Consider the following 18,639-nt stretch of genomic DNA (forward strand, 5'->3'; position numbering starts at 1 on the left):
GAGTTTTAAGTGATATCTCTGCAGGGCCACCAAGAGTTCTGGGGTGGCTGCTGCGGTATTGAATAACGATAATGGCTAACACCTACAGCGGCTTGGTTTCCTCTGTCAAGTCAGCCATTTAGCATCATAGGGAGCAACAGTTTGAGCTTTTAAACCGGACGTCTGCTACATACGTGGAGCGTGAGCTAATCTGTAATATAGAACGGCCTGTGTGATGGCAAATGACGGAGCTCCACCAGGGGTTTAAAAAGGGTAAAAATTTCCATATATCACACACATGTTCACATTTCCAGAGTGGCTAACACCCTGTTTATTTAATTAACAATCAACATTCTGTCAGTAACTCACTTAATCAGTGCACGTTAATAAAAAAAAAAGTATAAATGGAAATTTAAATAATCAAACAAAAGACGAGTAAATTAGAGGTAGGAAAACTTGGGCTAAATATTTAGCTTTTAAAAAAATAAATCCTTTAAAACTTAACTAAAAATTTAAAACAGCTGAAATAAAAAAATGTCTCTTCTGTATTATTTTTTCCACAGGAACTTCTCGTTAGTTTTCCAGAGACTCCTACTCTCTTTCTGTCCAAACCTACTTCTAGCGGCTAAGTTAGTGTTTACGCAAACTCTCTGTACTTCGTCCGGGTCCGTTAGTCTGTTGATGCTCTCCTCGTTGCCCTCGTTCAGGATGTCCCAGAAGTCTTTGCGGCCACCCTTCGACGCCTGCGCTGGTGTCCTGACCTTGTGCGCGGTTTGTGAGCTTGAATCAGGAATGTTTCTGGATGACGAAGGTGCGGCGAAACTTGTGTCGGCTGATGGCGCCGGTGTGGGGGGTGGTTTTGGGGCGTTTCTCTGTTGCGCGCTCTTGGATTTGGGTTTTAACAAGTCGTCAAGGATGGAGGTGTCTCCTATCAGATCTGTTAGGAAGGAGCGATTACTGGAGGTGGACGGGGCTGGAGAATTTTCTCTCTGCCCTTGTAAAGTTTCATTTATGCTCGAAGATAATTTCGGCTCCCGCTCCCTTCCTGGTGCTGCGGGTTTGGACACCATGGTGGACCTGCCATGGCTGAGGTCCGAAGAAGAAGGGGTATGTCTGTCTGTGTGGTTCAGGAAAGCAGCAGCAGCAGCCTCCCCAGACCCCAGACCACTGCTGCTGGCCTGATCCACGCCAAGACCACCACCAGCTCTGTAGACTCCAGAACTGGAAACACTACCCCTCTTTGTCCTCTTGTGTCCTCTGGCACTGCAGACCGTCTCCTCCTGCTCCTCTGACTCAGGACTTGGAACATCACTTAGAGGTTCTAGCACATTCTTTTCTGAGATCTTTCGCCTTTTGGGGGGTTCTCGAACATCCTCTCGCCGGATTCCAGACCTCTTCAGTGGCACAGAAACGTCGGCTCGGGAAGCTTCGGGGTTAGTTTTGGGTTCCGGAATCTCCCGAGTGTGTTTTGCAATTTTTGTGGCTTTTGGAACATCCTTTTTAGGGGTTCTGGTCCCGGAACGGCATTTTGTGGCACTTGTTTTTGTGGACGGTGAAGAGGTGGTGGATGAAAAGCAGGAGGTTTTTGCTGAAGCAGGTTGTGGGAAGTTGTCTGAGACTGTACTGGCCAGATCGGGGTGGTTCAGTGAAGTGTAATACTGCTGCAGCCAGGCCACTCTCTGGGTCGAGTCCCTGCTCAGAATCTCAACTGCAAACTGACGGACTGAGGGAAATTTGAACTTTTCTGCCATTTCCTCCAGCTGCTGCCTACGTGAAAAAAAAAAGACAGAAAAGAGTGTGAAAAAACATCCACCACATCCAATTAGAGCACAACCCATATTCACACATGCACATTAAGCACAAAGCCAGAATTTGGCACCGGTGAGCGTGCTGCAAGGTACTTTAAATCACACGTAAAACAACGTCTTTAAAAAAGCCACAAGGCCTATACTAATAATCAGATATTCTGCGGGCCTGTCAGGCCTAAACCTAAGATGAATAGTTCTCCACATATTCAGGCTCATATCCAGACAGCAATGCAGTATGAGGTGTTTTTCCTGAGCTCCTAGGCAGTCATTAAAACGTTGGTCTGACCAGACGCGGGGACAGAAATACTTCAAAGTCACTGGTGGTACGGCAGCATTATGGCGGCGTTATTACCATTTGTGGCTTTCGCTGGAAAAACAATAAATAAAAGTAAGGGCAGTAAAAACCTGACGCGTATGTGGACTTAAATCATTACATAGCGAGGTTAATTGAGGCGATATCAATATAACTAGTGTGTGTTTTCACTCCCCGGTGAGCCTCTGGGCAGAGATACAGTCTTCCCCTTTGGGAGTGAGGCTGGAGCCACAGAGGTGTCTGTGTGTTTGTGTACGAGTGTTTGGGAAGGCAGGGGGTTGGAGGGGATGCAGCAGGACAGAGTTGTGTGTTTGAGTGTTATGTGTCTGTACGCGCGCCTGTGTGTGTGTGTGTCTGTGTGTGTAAATGCTTGTTAGGATGTGTGTGCATCAGTGTGGGTTTGGAAGTCCTAAGGCGATCATTTTTGGTTCGTCCCAGGAGGGCTGCGGTTGTTAAGGGGAAAACTCCTGCACTGTTGGGCTCGATCATAACTGGGTAATCTTTGGCACGATGCTGGGAAATCGGTGGAAGGGAAAGCTCCGAGGTGGTCTCTCGCTAAATGCGCACACACGCACGCACAAACACAATTACTGTGGCCCAGGTGGGGGCGCTCAACGCTGTACCCGCGGTGGTTTTTGGCCTACTTCCCGACGCTGCCAGGAATTCCTCTCCTCTTTCCTTCCATCCCCATTACTCCACTTTTTCGACACCAATTCCTCCTTTCATTGACTTTACTGCTTTTATCCGACCCAAACATCTTTCGTCTTTTGTGGCAGGTTCCCTTATCTCGACTCATTTTTCCTTTGCTATGTCTACCATCGTATCTAAACGACCCTCCTTTACTTTCCCTTTTTTTTCCTCATGGCAAATCTGTTCATGTCATCTTCTTTGACGTACTCCTTCCTTATTTCTTCCCCTCTGCTTGTTTTCTTTCAACACAATTACAGTCGCCATCTTTTCCCCTTTACCTAACGTCCTCCGACACCCTTTTCAATACCTGCGTATGGCTTTGGGAGTCTCTCCGATGATGAAGGTGGTGTGTCTGGTGTGGTGCACACTCTTTCTGGTAAAGGTGACTTCATGTTCCACGCTGGGCTCCTGCACCGTGGGAGTGGCAGGGCAGGGCTCACTGTCTGGGAAGCTCTCTGACAGACTCTGGTAAAATTAAACAAGGGTAAAGTTTTAACTCTTTGCCAGCTCACTATCTTTGGCTCAGACCCTAGCAGAGGTTACTGCAATGAAGCTAGCTTTTAGCATGCAACAGCTGCTGTGTTTGGTGAAAACAACCAACCATTATTAGTAACCACTGAGCTATAGTTAGACAACAAATATCCTCTCTGGTGTTGGAGTGAGTAGGTGCATACAGTATTGGCAAACGTAATATGCAGCTGTCAGACATGCTTTGGCATAAAACAGGTCTAAATGTCACTTTTTAATACAAGGTCTATGGATATTTGAGTAATCCCGTCACATTTTCTTAACTGTTAAAATATTCTTGTCAAGTTGTTTGAAAGTAATTTAATTCATCCAATCAAACATGGGATGGCAAGAGGTCCAATTCATCTCCAAATACTGAGAAATCAACAAAATTATCTAACAATTAACATTCCAGTTGACAGACAAAAGCAGCTTTGGCGAATATAACTCTGAATATTATATCTCTGAAGCATCACTTGGTACCTCTTGGGTGCCCAGAAGGTGATTGGCCGGAAGCTGCGAGTACATTTTGCGCTCAAACACGTCTCGTACAGCGGCTCTGCTGATCAGCTCCTCTGCTCTGCTCCCGCCCACCACGCGCTGGTTGGAGTGGGTGTAGAGCACCTCCTGTACGCCGCCTTTAAACAAAAACATCATTAATGTTGACATGAAGTTCAATAAAAAACCCTTCCATATTAATATAAATGTCAGATCTTACCTAGCACACTGTCTATGTTTCCATTCTTGTCTTTAGATGCTGGAGATTTCTCACTTTTCAGACTTGTAAATGAAACCTCTTTCCCTGCTTGTGTCTCTGCTGCAGCTCTTTGCCCATGTTTGGGCGGTTTAGCTCTGCATCTTTCTTTCTGTGGAGTTTCACGTTCATCCTCTGAAGATGTGAATGTCTCTATGTTGTCTGAGTATCTTGCCTTGTTCCTTACACTCACACTTTGCTTCTTTTTGCTGCCGTCCAGCTTTCCTTTCCCCCTTTCGCCTCCTCTGTCATGTGTATCTGAAGCGTCTTTCTTTGACCACATCTTTGCCTCTAAGTCCAAATCCTCAGATTCATCCGAGCAACCCTCAAAGTGACGCGTTTTTGGAACGGTAGCTTTGAGGTTATTAGCTTTCTTTTTGTCTGGTGAAGAGTTTTCATCGCTGTCTTCACCAATTGTAATTTTTCCATTGATCCACTGTTTCGGGCCCTGTTTCCCTCTTGCTGCACTATCACCCTCGTTCAAGAGTTTTCTGTCTGAACCGCTGGATGTGTCCCAGGTTTTTGCTCCAAATTTAGGGATACCAGCAGCACCATTGCCTGCATTGGAGCACTTCTGATCCGCAGCATCTCCCTCAAATGAGCTTCCTTCGGCCCCTGAACTGCTGTCCCCGTCTGCTAACTCTGGCTTTTGTTTGACTCTTTCTAGGAGTTTTGAAAAACCATGCTGGAGGAGAGTCATTCGACCAGGACTGGTGGAAGCATTTCCACTCCTGTTGCCATCATCATCTGCACTGGGCTTTGAGGCCTTTCTCTTCAGCCCCTGCTCCTCCTCATCCTCTTCACTCCCACTGCTGAAGTCCAGCACCCCTTCGGGAACCTTTGATGCACCTCTGTTGTCCTTTGTTGGTTCATCATTTGGTAAAGGATCAACTGTAGGCGAAGAACCTCCAGATACCTTAAATTAAACAGTAGAAACAAACAGCTCAAGAAAATTACAGACAGACTGACAAAGAAAGTGGTACATATGATACAAGAACAAGAAATTGATATGGAAGAATGTCAAAGAACAATATATACACTGTATGAGCAATAAAACTGCACCAAAGGGCTACAAACTCCTCACTTTCCTCGCTCATGCCATCTTCAGTGGACCGGCCCATGTGAGACTTCATTGTGTAATACGAAACAGATGTTTTCTAACAATAAATCATCAGAAACATCGGTGTGACACATGCCCTCCATCATGATGTAATATGAACACAACAACAGGGTCAGAACATTTCCCAGAGTTATGTGAATGGGGCTTGAATTGGCCACCAACAGTGATTGTTAATTTCCCCAAATTCGCGAACACGACGACTCTTCCCAGCTTCGGTAAGAGCTTGTGTGCATGCGTGCCTAAAACCCTGGAGCCTCTTTCAGCATGTGTTAAAGCACCCCAGTGTATTCTATATTTTTGTAAGAATCTGAATGGTCTCTCCGGAGCAGCGGCGCTGTAAAAAGGACAGTGTCGTGCAGGCCTGGCTGGGAAAGGAAGATAAGGCGTATCGTTGTGTAAATAAATAGCTGAAAAGTAGAAGGCAGGCTTCAGTGTGGTCTGCTGCTTCCATTAGAACAAGAGAGTAATTATATCCAGCTGTTTCAAATAGCATCAGCAAGAAAGTGAGACAAAGAGAACCTCATCCTTCAGTGTCAGTAAATTACAAAGAATTGAGTGTAAAATATGTCCTGTGAGCCAAGGTCTGTAAGTGGTACTTCACTCAGAATCTACTGCACTTTGTGTTTTTTTTAAGAAGTACTAAATATGCATTGTCTGTACCCTCAGAAGTTTGCTGTAACAAGTTTGTAATTTACACACTGTCAGAACGTTAGCTGTCGTCTACACAAACGAGACGGCGCGGGCTGTCTGACTGACAGATAGGAAGGTATACCCTCTTTCACATGGGAATAAAAGGATGAGGGGGGGCCCGCTTGGGAAAGGAGACGGAGTGAGAGATGGGAAAGATGTGTGCCCTATGTTCTGGGTCTCTGAGAACGGCAGAGCTACTCACGCCAACTCCCTTCGTCTCCTCCTCCTTCTCCTCGCCTCTGTGTGTGCTTGCTGTCATTACGCCGGCCTCCACTCGTCCTTCTCGCTGACAGGAAGAGACGCACATTCATCAAAACACCGACAATTCATTTGACAACATCGACTTGGTGTTGTCATTGTCATCAATAAAAGTATTATTTCAGTCAATTCTACTAACAGACATCCTGCTTATGGCTGAATATTTGAAAATCTTTTGTGCATTTAAACATCACATCTTAATTTCAGAAACCTGTATAAGTGATTAACCTGAATTATCTTCTTTACATGCTAGGTGGAGCACTGTTGCATGCAGATGTCGATTTGTAAATGCTAAAAAACTGCTGGTTTGTGGTAGTAAACACCACAAGGGTTTGCACAAATAGCACACATTAATCAGTAACCAGGACAACTGTATTTATCATGTATGTGAGAATATCAAAAACAAATTTCTCTGAGTTCCATGTAAATCTAAGTTAACTTTTATTATAGGGATTTTCCTGTCTATGTAACCACAATGTATTTTTAGAAGAGCAGCTCAAGTCGGGATATTCAAACAACACTTTGTGCTACATGCCTCTTTACTTCTGACGTCAAACCAAAAACACTTCAATTAACATTCTTGCGACCACACAGTAAGAAAGGGTTAAAATCCCAAGACGAGGAATAACATTCAAGTTTTCTTTTTTGTTTTGCGAGACCCTATTCTGTGGATATGAGTCAGTGGGACGAGGTGAGTCCAGGCAGTACGCCGCAACAGAACACATCATCAATCAGACCGTAAAAGACGTGTTGGCTATCTAACCTCTAGAATCTGGTGAGTGAGGCACGTCCCTTGGGTCTGCAGCCTGAAGAGGTTTTTGATCCCAAACAGTTCCCCCTTATGGACGCCATGCCCCTGCACTGCTTCGAAATACCGCCGGGCGCTCTCCTTGCCAACAACTGAGGACTGCAATTGCTGGAACATAGGAGGGAATGTGTGGAAAAGCAGTTATAAAAAATCTATATAGGGCGCTGAAGTACAGTTTTCTGTTGAAAATAAAATCATCTTGTCTCGTATGTATTTAGGATTTAGCATGATATGGTGCTGCAGTAAGTGACTAACAAAAACAATATTGAATATTTTTGTCATTTCTTGATTTCATTCTTAAATCAAAGACTTGGTGACTAGTTTTCTAACATCACTGTATGTTATCGCTGCATTTTATTAGACCCGTTAGGTTAATAACTCCCTTCTTTATTTACCCCACATAAATTTGTGCAGCAGAAGCCATTTCCGAGGTAGTAAAAGAGATTATCTCTGTATGTTCGTCTTTTATGCTAGTATGTATGTAACAGTTTATAAAATGTTTTCATCTAAGACTTTCGATATCCAGACGAGCGTCCTGCTGAGATCACAGTGACAGCATGGTCATATTTGTCTGGTACCTGTTTGTAAATTTGTCGGAGGTAGATAACCTCTTCTACAGTCCCCAAAGATATCAGCCGAAGAACAGTCACATCCCTGCACTGGCCGATACGATACGCCCTGGGGAGACACAGCAGCACACACAGGCGTCATGCATGTCATTGGCACAAAATGCAGTTTTCAAAATATTGGTATTTCGGCAAGGATAAGCTACAAGTAAAAGCTATTATAAAACATGATATCTGTAGGGGAGAAACGGCAGACGTTGTAGTGTGGCCAACAACCTACCTGTCAATAGCTTGTAGGTCGCTGGCTGGGTTCCAGGTGGGGTCGAACAGCACCACCACATTAGCGCCTACAAAGTTGAGACCGAGACCACCTGCCCTAATGGAAGAGACATTTATTACTACCAGATTTTTAATGAGTTTAAAATAAACAGCTACTGAAAAAAAACACTTATTTCCATTCAGCCCATATTGATGCATCATAATGTTATTCCAAAATCCTACTTATGACCCAATATGTTAGCATGAAACCTCAAAGAAAGCACTACTGGGACAGTCCATCTCAAATCACTAAGGGCCTTTTGCTCAACCATGTCTGATCTGCGTGAAACTTGCATGAAACTTTTTTTTCCTTTTTATCATTAATTATGGATGATTTAAAAAGTACCTGTGAAATTTTAGCTTGAAATACTTTCCAAGATTTGATAAGATTTTTTTAACTTGCCCACTCAAAATCACTTTTGGCGCGTGTTTTCAGGCACTGAAATCTGAAGCTATGTTTTAACGATGATATCTCAGGAACTATTCAAGATAAAAGCCTGAAATGTTCTGTTATTTTTGCACTGCATATCAAATAGTCTCTGGTGATGGGTGACTTGAACATGAAAACAAACGAAGCTGTGACAAAAAGTCCCACCTTTGACCACACATGAACAAAAAAATCATAATGCAGAATATTACAAAACAAAACATACAGTATACTTGATGTGAAACACTTGGTCGAGCAGAAAGTATTCTAACAATGAGATGATTTGAAATGGAAGGACCCTAGATTTACTATTTTCAACTAACAGGGTGGAAACCAGGCAGAGGTTGATGTGAGACGAGCTGTTGAAGTCTTTGACAATCTGGACTCTCTCTTTGGCTTTGGTGGTTCCGTCCAGCCTGCTGAAGTCCAGTCCCTCTGCCATGCAGTAGCTCTCCAGCACATCCAGCAGCTGACAGGTTCAATACACATTAAATCGTATAAGATTAAAAGAAGATTAATCAATTGTGTAAAAATCTCACATTTCCATTATCTAAATCAATTAAGTGAATGCACCGATTGTCAAAGCATGAGACGCTACATAAACAAATCCACAGAGAAGAATATCCACTGGATCGTGTTCGGACTGTATATTTATAGATATTCTTTACGGGTAATGCTGAGGCTCGCCATGTATGAACTCTATCATTGAGAAAAAAAAAAAAAGAAAAACATAGGTCATGAAAATATGACCTCATAGTGGCCATAAATATTATCTCACTGTATCGGATGACAGCAACCATCACACTCTGCCGATTCTAATTATCTTTAATTGCTCTCGCTTCTTTGAAATCCCAAGGCTTACCTATTCATTTTGATAAAATATTATGAGAAAGTCATGTCTCGATTACTATTTTTTCTGTAAACAAGTCATCTCCTCTAACAGCAGGGGTGATTAAGAGGGTGCGTTCAGACCAGCTGCTGTATTCGAGGACCAACTCGATGTGTCTTAAGTGCAAAACTCTAAAACCAACAAACTAACTCTGACGCGATCCGACATCTCTTATAAGCATAACAGCTGCTGTAATGCAACATATAAATTTGAAATCACAGGTGCAAAGTCACTGATATACAAAAAGCAGAAGATCTCCACACAAACACCGCTCTCACCTTGGTCGAGAGTGAAAAAACGAGGACTTTATCTCTCTTTTGCAGATAATACTTGAGCAGCTTCTGCAAAACCTAAAAGAAAAGATCAACATGTTACCGTCTAATAGAACAGCCTGTGAGGAGGCAGGCGACAGAGCCCTTTACGTCTGTGCTGTACCTTCATTTTCCCACTGTACATTGGGTCTGACAAGGCTTCAAATGCTTCGTTTTTGCATCTCTGCACAAAGTCTGGAAACTTCTGGAATACCTTCACACAAACGGCACTCACATACTTCTCCTAGAAGAAACAAACGAGTCATTTTAATGAACCAAATCCAGAAAGCGTTGCGTGAACTTGGAAGCTACGTGATTCTACCTGTTTCTTGCTGGTGCCTGCAGTTGACTGAAGCAGAGCTGCGTGGTTGGCAACCTTCCTCAATATGGCGAGGTAGCTAAAGTACAGATACTTCATTTCAACACCTGCCAAGTTTGCCTGCAGGGGAAGAACAATTTGTATTACTTAAGAGATCCTTCCTTAATGTTTTTAATCACATACAGGGGAGATTTATGCAAAAGAAAATTTCATAAATTCCACTTTGTATCCTCCAAGTATCTCTGCAGCTAGAAAAGACTACAGCTAAAAGGGATTTCGCTTTATTTTGATTTGATGCTTTGCAAACTGATAAACTATATCATAAACATTCCCTGAAACTTTAGAGGGAGTCTGTAGAAAGAGCTTCAACCTATAAAGTCAGTTTTTTCCTCAATAGATTACAAGGCACAGACACATGGGTTTAAAGGGATGAACTAACTTTATAGCAGCAGTTCCTGCGGGTGCGTCCACTTCGGCAGTGACATTTCTCTGAAGCCCTCAGCAGTAACGTCACATCTTCAGTGTCCAGCACTGTCTGATACACAGTCTGCTGAAAGTCTGTCAGAGAGCAATACACCACCTAGGACAAAACACAGCATTATAAACTTTTGTCTCAATATTATGATAACAGCACATTGTCGATGATGAGTTAAGTTTACAGAAAAAAAAGGTCTGACTTAGTTTGACTTCGCCAATCTTACCCTGTCATCTTTCCTGGGCAGCTGTTCTTTGATGAGAGCTTTAGTCCTTCTGAAGAACACATGAGAAATCTTCCTCACCAGGGCTTTGACTGTCTTCCTCCCTGTAGCCAAGGCACGTTTGGTTGCACTGTACTTGTGACCTTGCTCAATGGGGTCTGAAAAATTGTTCTTGAAATGCCCTAAGTTGCCAAGACAACCTGGCACTGCCCTAAAAAAGAACAACGTATAGATATAAACTAACTAAACAGTTTTTAGCAAAAACTTACAAACAGGAAGTGCAGATGTGCTGTGACATAAAAGTCTCTTGACCTACCAGTCCATGACACACCATAGTTCCTCAAGGTTGTTCTGTAAGATGGTGCCAGTGAGACCAATTCTGATCTGATGGAAATATAAGTGTAAAGGTAGCATCAAGAAGTGTGACCCAAACGCAAAGCTAAGCTACTATTATAAGTGTGGGTCATTATGATGGTGCAACAGAGAGGAGGGTGTGCAGGCTTAAATTGTGTTAACAAACAGCATCAGCACTCTCTCTCACAGACTCATTAGTTATACAATAGTAATAGTATTCTGAAATAACAGCATAAACATAAAAGCTCACTGACCTTACATCTCAGTTGCTTCATGGCCTGAGTGATCTGAGAGTTTGGATTTTTTATCTTGTGTGCCTCATCCACAACCACACCAGACCAGTGTATCCTGTAGGAAGAGTAGAAGAACACTTGTTTGCTAAAGTATCAACAGAAAAATACAGCTAAGCGAACAAATGTATGGCATGTTTAAGAAATACATAAAACTGTATAAAGAAAACATGTTCAGCTTGAATGTGCAGAATACGGTTCTTACTTATTAAACTGATCCAGACAGAGGCGAAGAGTCTCATAGGTGGTGAGAGCAATCTCCACACGGCCTTTCTTGATGCGAGCCAGCTCCTCCTCTTTCCTCAGGCCGTGGACCACCACACACTGAAAGTGACCCCACGTGTCCAGTTCATCTTTCCAGTTGTAAAGCACTGACAGTGGGGCCACAATGAGGAACACCTAGATGAGATCACAGAAACACCAAAATGGTGCTGATGAATATCTAATGCATCTATTCATCCATCCATTATCTATACACTGCTTAATCCTCTGTAGACCGCAGGGGGGCTGGAGTCTATCCTAGCCGACTTAGGGTGAAGGCAGGCGACACCCGAGACAGGTCAACAGTCCATCACAGGGCCACACAGAGAGACAAACAACCAAGCACACTCACAGTCACACTTAGGAACAATTTAGACTCTCCAATTAAACTCAGTATGTTTCTGAACTTTGGGAGGAAGGCAGAGAACCTGGTGAGAACCCACACAGGCAGAGGGAGAACAAGCAAACCCCACACAAAAAGACCCCAGGCCAGGAAGTGAACCCAGGACCCTTCTAGCTATGAGGCGACAGTGCTAATGTGTCTTATTTTTCTTGACAAAATACTTCACGAAACAGAGCATGTCTTTATGCAATACCCACTTTGCCGGGATTACTTTGCTTGGAGGGCATCTGGCTCTGCAGAAACTGGGGCCTGTTGTTCTTGACGTCCTCCCATGTGCCTGTTTTGTGCAACACAGCGGCAAGAAAACCAATGACCTAAGAGGCAGAGACAACAAACACAAGACAGTCATGAGAAGTTAGATGAGGAACAAATGCTGGCATTGTAACGATTCTGAAGACAGCTAATATAGTTTGTACCTGCACAGTTTTTCCCAGGCCCATGTCGTCGCCCAGTACACAGCCTCTGGACCGGATATAGTTGTGGTAAATGAACCGGATACCTTCCCTCTGGTAATCCCGCAGGTATCTGTTGATAGTGTAAGGAACTTGGTCCTTGTTAACGTCACTTAGCCGTAGTGGGACCCACAGCCTGGGGTCCGTGACACTGCTGGGAAACATGGGTTTCTCCTGGGTGAAGTGATTCAAACCTGGTTTCACCAGTTTTGAGACAGGTACGGCTTCCTCCTCTTCTTCTTCCTCCTCTTCTGCATCTTGATTCAGGTCAGTGAATATCACCCATGCTGTATCATTATGTTCAGAGGAGGAGGTCAGTCTCTGGACAATGGCTTCTCTCAGGGCGCCATCACTTGGGTTTGGAGCTAGACATCGATCACCTTCACTCCATGTCGCTGTGAAAGGGAGATGATGTTGCATTAATCCACTGCACTTTGAAATACACAGTCCCCTTATCACAGGTATAGAGATAGCATGTTTGATAATGTGTCAAAGAGTTTAACAGTTCATACTTCAGTGGAAATTTGATATTGTAGAGCCACAATCCCCATAAAAGTTTGCAGATCACACGTATGAAAAAAGAAGAAAATCCTTTACATCTATCCACCATTATGCTGTAAATATTAGCCTCTGATTAAATAATCCAATCACAGCTTTCCTCACTGACAGAAAGCTAATCGATATATGGGAAGGAGTTGGGACAGCAAAACATTAGTTAGCTGCTCCAAACTGTTCAAAAACACAGTGAAAAACAGAGTAACAATGAGTAAAAAACATGTTTTACAAACCTTTTTCAGCTGCAGAGGTTGAAGCCATCAGGATCCTCTCTGCTCTGAAGTCTGTGGAGGAAAAGTCCCTGTAGCTTGTTAGCTAGCTTGGCTTGCTAAGCTAACATTTACGACAAAGGAAACCGCTACAGTGGACGGGAAACAGAAACGTATTTATGTAAAGTCATATCGTCCTGAACAATTTGCTCGCACTTTTTTCCTTCGTTTAAGTTAATTTGTGTGTCTAAAAGGCAGAAGCAGACACAGCAGGACCAGCTGATACCCCTCTGCTGCTCCCTCACTGTTTGTGTATTTTCATTACCGGCGCCGCACTTTCGACACATTTCACCGTCCTAAAATAAAATTAAAAAATATATTTTCTGCAAATTAAAAATCACTTTTTAGGCACGATTTTAAACAAAAAAATAATTTCATGTTGGAATAATTTTTTTCTAATGCTTATACCTGTGTTCAACATTGTGTTGAAAGTGCTGCATCCTATCTAAATTGTTTAATAAAAGACAAGAAAACTATTTTAAAATAACTTAAAAAAATCAAAATGTTTGACTAAATCTTGATTAGCAGTCAGTGTGAAATAACAACGACTAACCAGGGCAGTATTAATCCATTCCCTTGATATGCAATTTGCAATAAATAGAAGAAAAACAACTAAATTCTCATTGGTTTACTCTCCAAGGTGCAAAGATTTTAAGGTACTTTAGGCTGGCTGTCTCAGACATCATAGATAATCGCCACAGTTCTTCCATTTTTATTTTGCCCTTGCTCTTTTTTTGTTGCTGAAGATTGCTTTTTGTGACTCTGGCTGTATGTTTTAAGTCATCGTCTCATGCTACAGAATGAATATTGAACCTATCAGATGCCCCATTGCATGCTGGATAAGAATCTAAAGTGTCTTAAAAACTGCACACAACTTTACTGATGTGTCTATTGGCTGGTCGTCTTTGCACAATAAATCAGTGGCCCTGGTTACTCTACACAGCACAGCTTTTAAATTGAGTGTGTGTCTAGTATGTCACTGAGTGTATACATTGCTTCCTTGTAAGGACACAATTTGGCATGTTTGCTGAAAGTAATAAAACATGAAAGATAAATTTATCATTATACACACAACCTAAAAGCAGACCGTTTTAAATAGAATAGAGCGCGGATGCTGCCAGAACACTGACACTCTGAGGAGATTCTCATAAAGGGAACCATCATCATATCAGCCATCAGTTGCTCACCAGCTACAAAAGCACCACACACGTCTGACCTAACACCTGATCCGAGAAAAAGTACAGTAAAATCAAAGCATATCCGTTTGTCTGTCGTCAGGGTTTGACATGATCGTAATCAATAAGCTCACGTTATGGTTGTCTGTTGCTATGCAGAACGGGCTCGTAAACACACAGTAACACTGTTTCAGTTCTCCATCCCCGATTTGACTTTCCCTAAACGCCGGCCTTGGTGCTCCAGATGAGGCACGACTAGCTCCGCTCCTCGCCATGGTACACTGCCATACAAAAATGGAACTTTTTGTTCCTGCTTTCTCAACACTGGGAATTTATAGGGCAGCTGCCGCAGATGTTCTCATAAAGAAAGCCCAAACACTGATGTCAAACGGTTTACATACTGCACTAGATCTCACACACTTGTTCTCTCACTGAACCACAGGGGCCTTCGCTGGCCTCATTTACAATAATACATTACCGCTGAAGCAGATAGAGGTGGGATAAATAGATCATTGGCTGTAGATAAGAAGTTCTCATCAACAGTCATTTTCACAGATGACTAGCTGACTTTGTTGAGTGACTGTGTCAAGTGGGCCGTGATGGGTTTTGGGTTTAAATTCCTGAAGTGAAGTGTTGGTTTTCAAACAAGAGTGCAGCGAAACTGGAGAACGTGTCCCATTTTGTGAAAACTTTTTATTTACGATGTTGGAAAATCCACCACAGAGCGAGAAATGAACCAAAACTGTTTGTATTTGTTGTTGCCAAAATATTCCAGTCCTAAATCTTCAGTCCTTCACACAAAAATCAGCTCTCCCTGCAGAAAAATGCACAATTGACTGTTATTAAATACAGCAAAATGAGCATTAATTTAGCATTTATTCTGGGGAAAAAACAGATCCTTTACACATATAAAAGTTGTGACTCTACAGGGAGATTTTTGGATGAATGCACAAATATGAAAGTAGAATACTAGTGTTGTACTTAGCTTTCATCAGATTGTGTTTGTAGCTTTGCTTTTTAGTGGCTCTATCAGAGTAAAGAATGCAGTGTTTAATTCTGTGTAATATTATATAAAGAAAAGAAAAATACCCAGAAGATTTTAAAGCTTTACTTTAGTAGAGTGTTTGAGTAAATGCACTTAGTTACTGGCTTAGTTACACTGCTGTTTACTTGTATAGCATCATGCTTGAGGTTATTTTCTGAAGTGCCCCTTTCAGTGACGCCATTTTCATCACATTTTAATCTCTAAAAGGGAACATTCTGTAATTTTTTTTTCTAATCAAATCAGGAAGTTGCATTCTCTTTCATCCATCATGAAATTTCCCCTTCTGGCTTCCCTGAAACCCACCTGGATTGACTTTCTTTCCCCTTTTCCTCTGGATGATGTGTTTCCTGCAGCTATTACTTTGTTGAATCGAGGTTTGATTCGAACAAAAACACAGCGCTTGGACCAGACGTTTGCTGAACTCCTGTCATTGGTCAAAGTCAGCGGCTGGAGAGGAAGACCCGTATCAAAGACTTTTCCCGTTCTCAAGAGCTTCGGAAACACTCCTGTGTTCCACCAGCTCTCTCTCATGAGTCAGAGTGTCCGCCGTGGGCCAAAAGCAATTACTACCGCGCCAAAAATGACAGTTTCGGCTTCATAAACACTGATTGCACAGATGGAAAATTAGGTTGATAATTCATACTTTTCTCCTTTTTTTCTCTCATCTGTCTTCTCTCTCTTACTCCTCCACTTGCTTAATTCATCTGCTTAGTTCATTCATAGTGTCACCTTAAGAAAGGTGAGGCGATATAATACGGCTAAAATCAACATATCCTGCATAGATTTTTAATCAAAAGGGACAGCATTTGGAACGTCGTTGTGCTAAATACAGTTGCGAGTGGTGGTTAAGAATTGAGTTACAAAGGAAATAATGTGGAAATTCTTTAAAACTTGAATGCACCCTCGTCTGGGACACATTTTATCTTTTTGAACCCGGTTGCTTTTATTTCATGGTTGGGCTTTTTTTCTTCTTTTTTACCACAATTCCACTGTATTTATTGATTGACGCTAACACTTAATTCTAAGGTCACGTACATCCCCGACTTGTTGACATGACGTCTTTGAAGACTGGATGAATTCGAATCCCAGGCTCGGTGTAATTAAGACCGACACCCGCATATTTTAAAAGACGTTTTCCACATCCCACAAGGTCCCTTTGACTTCTTGCTGTCACAGCTGCAATTTTTCAAACGCAGCTGTCATCCTGTCATTCTCATATTTATCATTCCAAAAGCACAGACAAGTCAGCAGCTAGTCAATGTAAATAGTGTCTATTCAGCAGGGCTGGAGACAAAGTGCTGCAATTCTTTTCAATAAAGTTGTATAAACCTTGAAACTCTTCCAGGCAGCTTTGAACATGATCCAGTTTGTTTTATCCCTGAACCTCTGGCTCTCGCACACTCTCCCTTTCCAGGTACCGATGATTGAATTCTCTCTAATTGTCTCTGAGCTGTGCGACGTACAGCTGCAAGCGCCGCGGCAGGAAAAAAGGTCGGATATAAGAAACCGCTTACTGTCATCCTCATCTCTGTCACGATTTGTACTCTAACTTTCACCTTTGATTATGGAATCCCTCTGCCTGCGCTCACCAGTTTGGGGCCACAGACAGCCACGATGACACAACTGATTCTGCTCAGCGAGTTCATTTACAACGTAGAAGCCTCTGATGACCCAAATTCGATGGCTTGTCCCTTTTGTCCTGCAGTGAGATGGAAAACTCTGCAGAGAAACATATTTACGATCAAACTGCCTCTCATTACACTGCAACCCCATAGAGGAGCCTTTTGTTTGTCCACTTTGGCCACACTAAGCACGTCAACCAGAAAGTATAACTGACTGTGGCGTCTGTGCATGTGTGTGCATATGGGTATATAATGTGTGCATCCTTGTGCTTGCTGTATAGTTTGTGTCTCACTGTCGAAGGCTCCTCGGACGCTTTTAAAGCAGCTGACGAGAGCGAAGAGCCTCTGATTTCTGTATGTTTTACTTCATTCTGGCAACAGGCGCATTCCTGCTGCCAGGCTTGGTGGACAGTCACAAAGCGTTTGATCATGGAATGAAATATTCCACCGGACAATATTTCCCCCTCTTCCACCCTTCCGAGCCACCCCTAACCCAACATGAACACCGACCGGGTCTCAAAGAACTGCATGACTGCACGTCTCAACAATGAGGCCACACAAAAAGCACCGACTCAGCAGAACTGGATGTCCATTTCTCAGGCGTTTAAGCATGCAATTATGTTCCCCTCCACTCCCCAATTCACAATCAGGATCAGGGGGGGGGGAGTACAACGTGGTGCCTGTAGTAGTTCAGTTCCTACGGGGGGGAGGACATGCGGAGACGAGGGTACACTGCTGTCTTAGATGGCAGGATTTGCTGTCTACGTGTGTGAGATATCAACGTGCCTGTGTGGTTGAGAGATTATATATTTGCATGTGACTCTACAATTTCCTGCATAGGGGTATTTACATGTAACATGCCTCAGAAGAAAATCTCCATAAAGCGGCATAATAGTTCAACAGATTCCATGCATGACACTGACATGTATATGGAGCCTTTTTTTTTTTTTTTCCAAACCACTGGTATGTGTAATGCCCTTATGTGTATATGTTTGCATATTTGTGTTGGTGTTTTATGGGATGTTATTCGGTGGGGAGAAGTCCTGCAGAGGGCTAGGCCATGCGTCCATGCATGTAGCGCACACACATTCACCATATGGGGTCCAGAGGGGCTTACAGGGCCAGGCCAAGTCATGCTTATGGACCATTTAGCACACATTGCTTTCTCCTTCATGGCTACACTGCTCTCCTCCTAATAGTCAGAGCTGGAAAACTTTACAGTGAATCACAGAGACGGGCCCCACAAGACACATAGGGTCTAACTCGAAGGATATACAAATCTGTATTTATTGGCATATTTGTACATTTTTCCATTTGCCGCCATGTTAGGGTCTTGATACTGTAGGATAGTATGTATTTAAATCTGTCAGTGGCACTGCAGCATTTAGTGTTACCTGTCAAAGCAGACTATTGTGATATACAAGCATAAATATGGCTTCTTTATAGTACTATGTAGCCTTTTGATTCACTTTCTTGCTGGATAACATACATTGAAATCCTATACTTGTCATATTTCTATCCTTCAGATGTCTTCTTCTGCCAGACAACTTAAGCACCACTACTGTTCCCAAAGCTTTGAGTCCACGAATGATTATGTTGGGTGGTATAACCCATTTAAGTTAAAACTAGCTGTCTGTGTTTTATTTGTTCATACAGAAATCCGTATTGGTTCTGCCCCAAAACAGAAAAATCTTAGTCAAAAAACTTTTGCTTTTCACTTGCAACCAGTATATCAAAACACACACTGGACACATTCAG

The 18,639-nt window shown here is 42.7% G+C and overlaps 1 protein-coding gene across 1 annotated transcript; it reads right to left on the reverse strand.

The window, feature by feature from the left end:
• Positions 1 to 280: 280 nt before the first annotated feature.
• Positions 281 to 13,198, reverse strand: ercc6l2 (excision repair cross-complementation group 6-like 2). Its single transcript, XM_008284049.1, has 20 exons — positions 13,004 to 13,198; positions 12,180 to 12,610; positions 11,961 to 12,077; positions 11,305 to 11,498; positions 11,064 to 11,157; positions 10,772 to 10,839; positions 10,459 to 10,666; positions 10,197 to 10,337; positions 9,761 to 9,877; positions 9,563 to 9,682; positions 9,406 to 9,477; positions 8,562 to 8,707; positions 7,774 to 7,869; positions 7,506 to 7,605; positions 6,883 to 7,035; positions 6,064 to 6,147; positions 4,016 to 4,967; positions 3,781 to 3,935; positions 3,098 to 3,255; positions 281 to 1,746 (listed from the first exon to the last, which is right to left on the reverse strand). The coding sequence occupies exons 1-20, from the start codon at positions 13,029 to 13,031 to the stop codon at positions 528 to 530; spliced, it is 4,653 nt and encodes a 1,550-aa protein (XP_008282271.1). The 5' UTR covers positions 13,032 to 13,198; the 3' UTR covers positions 281 to 527.
• Between the last annotated feature and the right edge of the window lie 5,441 nt (positions 13,199 to 18,639).

Source organism: Stegastes partitus, unplaced genomic scaffold (genome assembly GCF_000690725.1).
Source record: "Stegastes partitus isolate 25-593 unplaced genomic scaffold, Stegastes_partitus-1.0.2 Scaffold341, whole genome shotgun sequence".
Classification (NCBI taxonomy): Eukaryota; Metazoa; Chordata; class Actinopteri; family Pomacentridae; genus Stegastes; species Stegastes partitus.

Coding starts and splice junctions, on each gene's coding strand:
- ercc6l2 (XM_008284049.1), bottom strand. CDS start 13,031: ATGGCTTCAACCTCTGCAGCTGAAAAAG. Junction 11,158..11,304: donor TGTCTGGATCAGTTTAATAA/GTAAGAACCGTA, acceptor CTCTTCCTACAG/GATACACTGGTCTGGTGTGG. Junction 1,747..3,097: donor ACTCCCAAAGCCATACGCAG/GTATTGAAAAGG, acceptor TTTTTCACGTAG/GCAGCAGCTGGAGGAAATGG.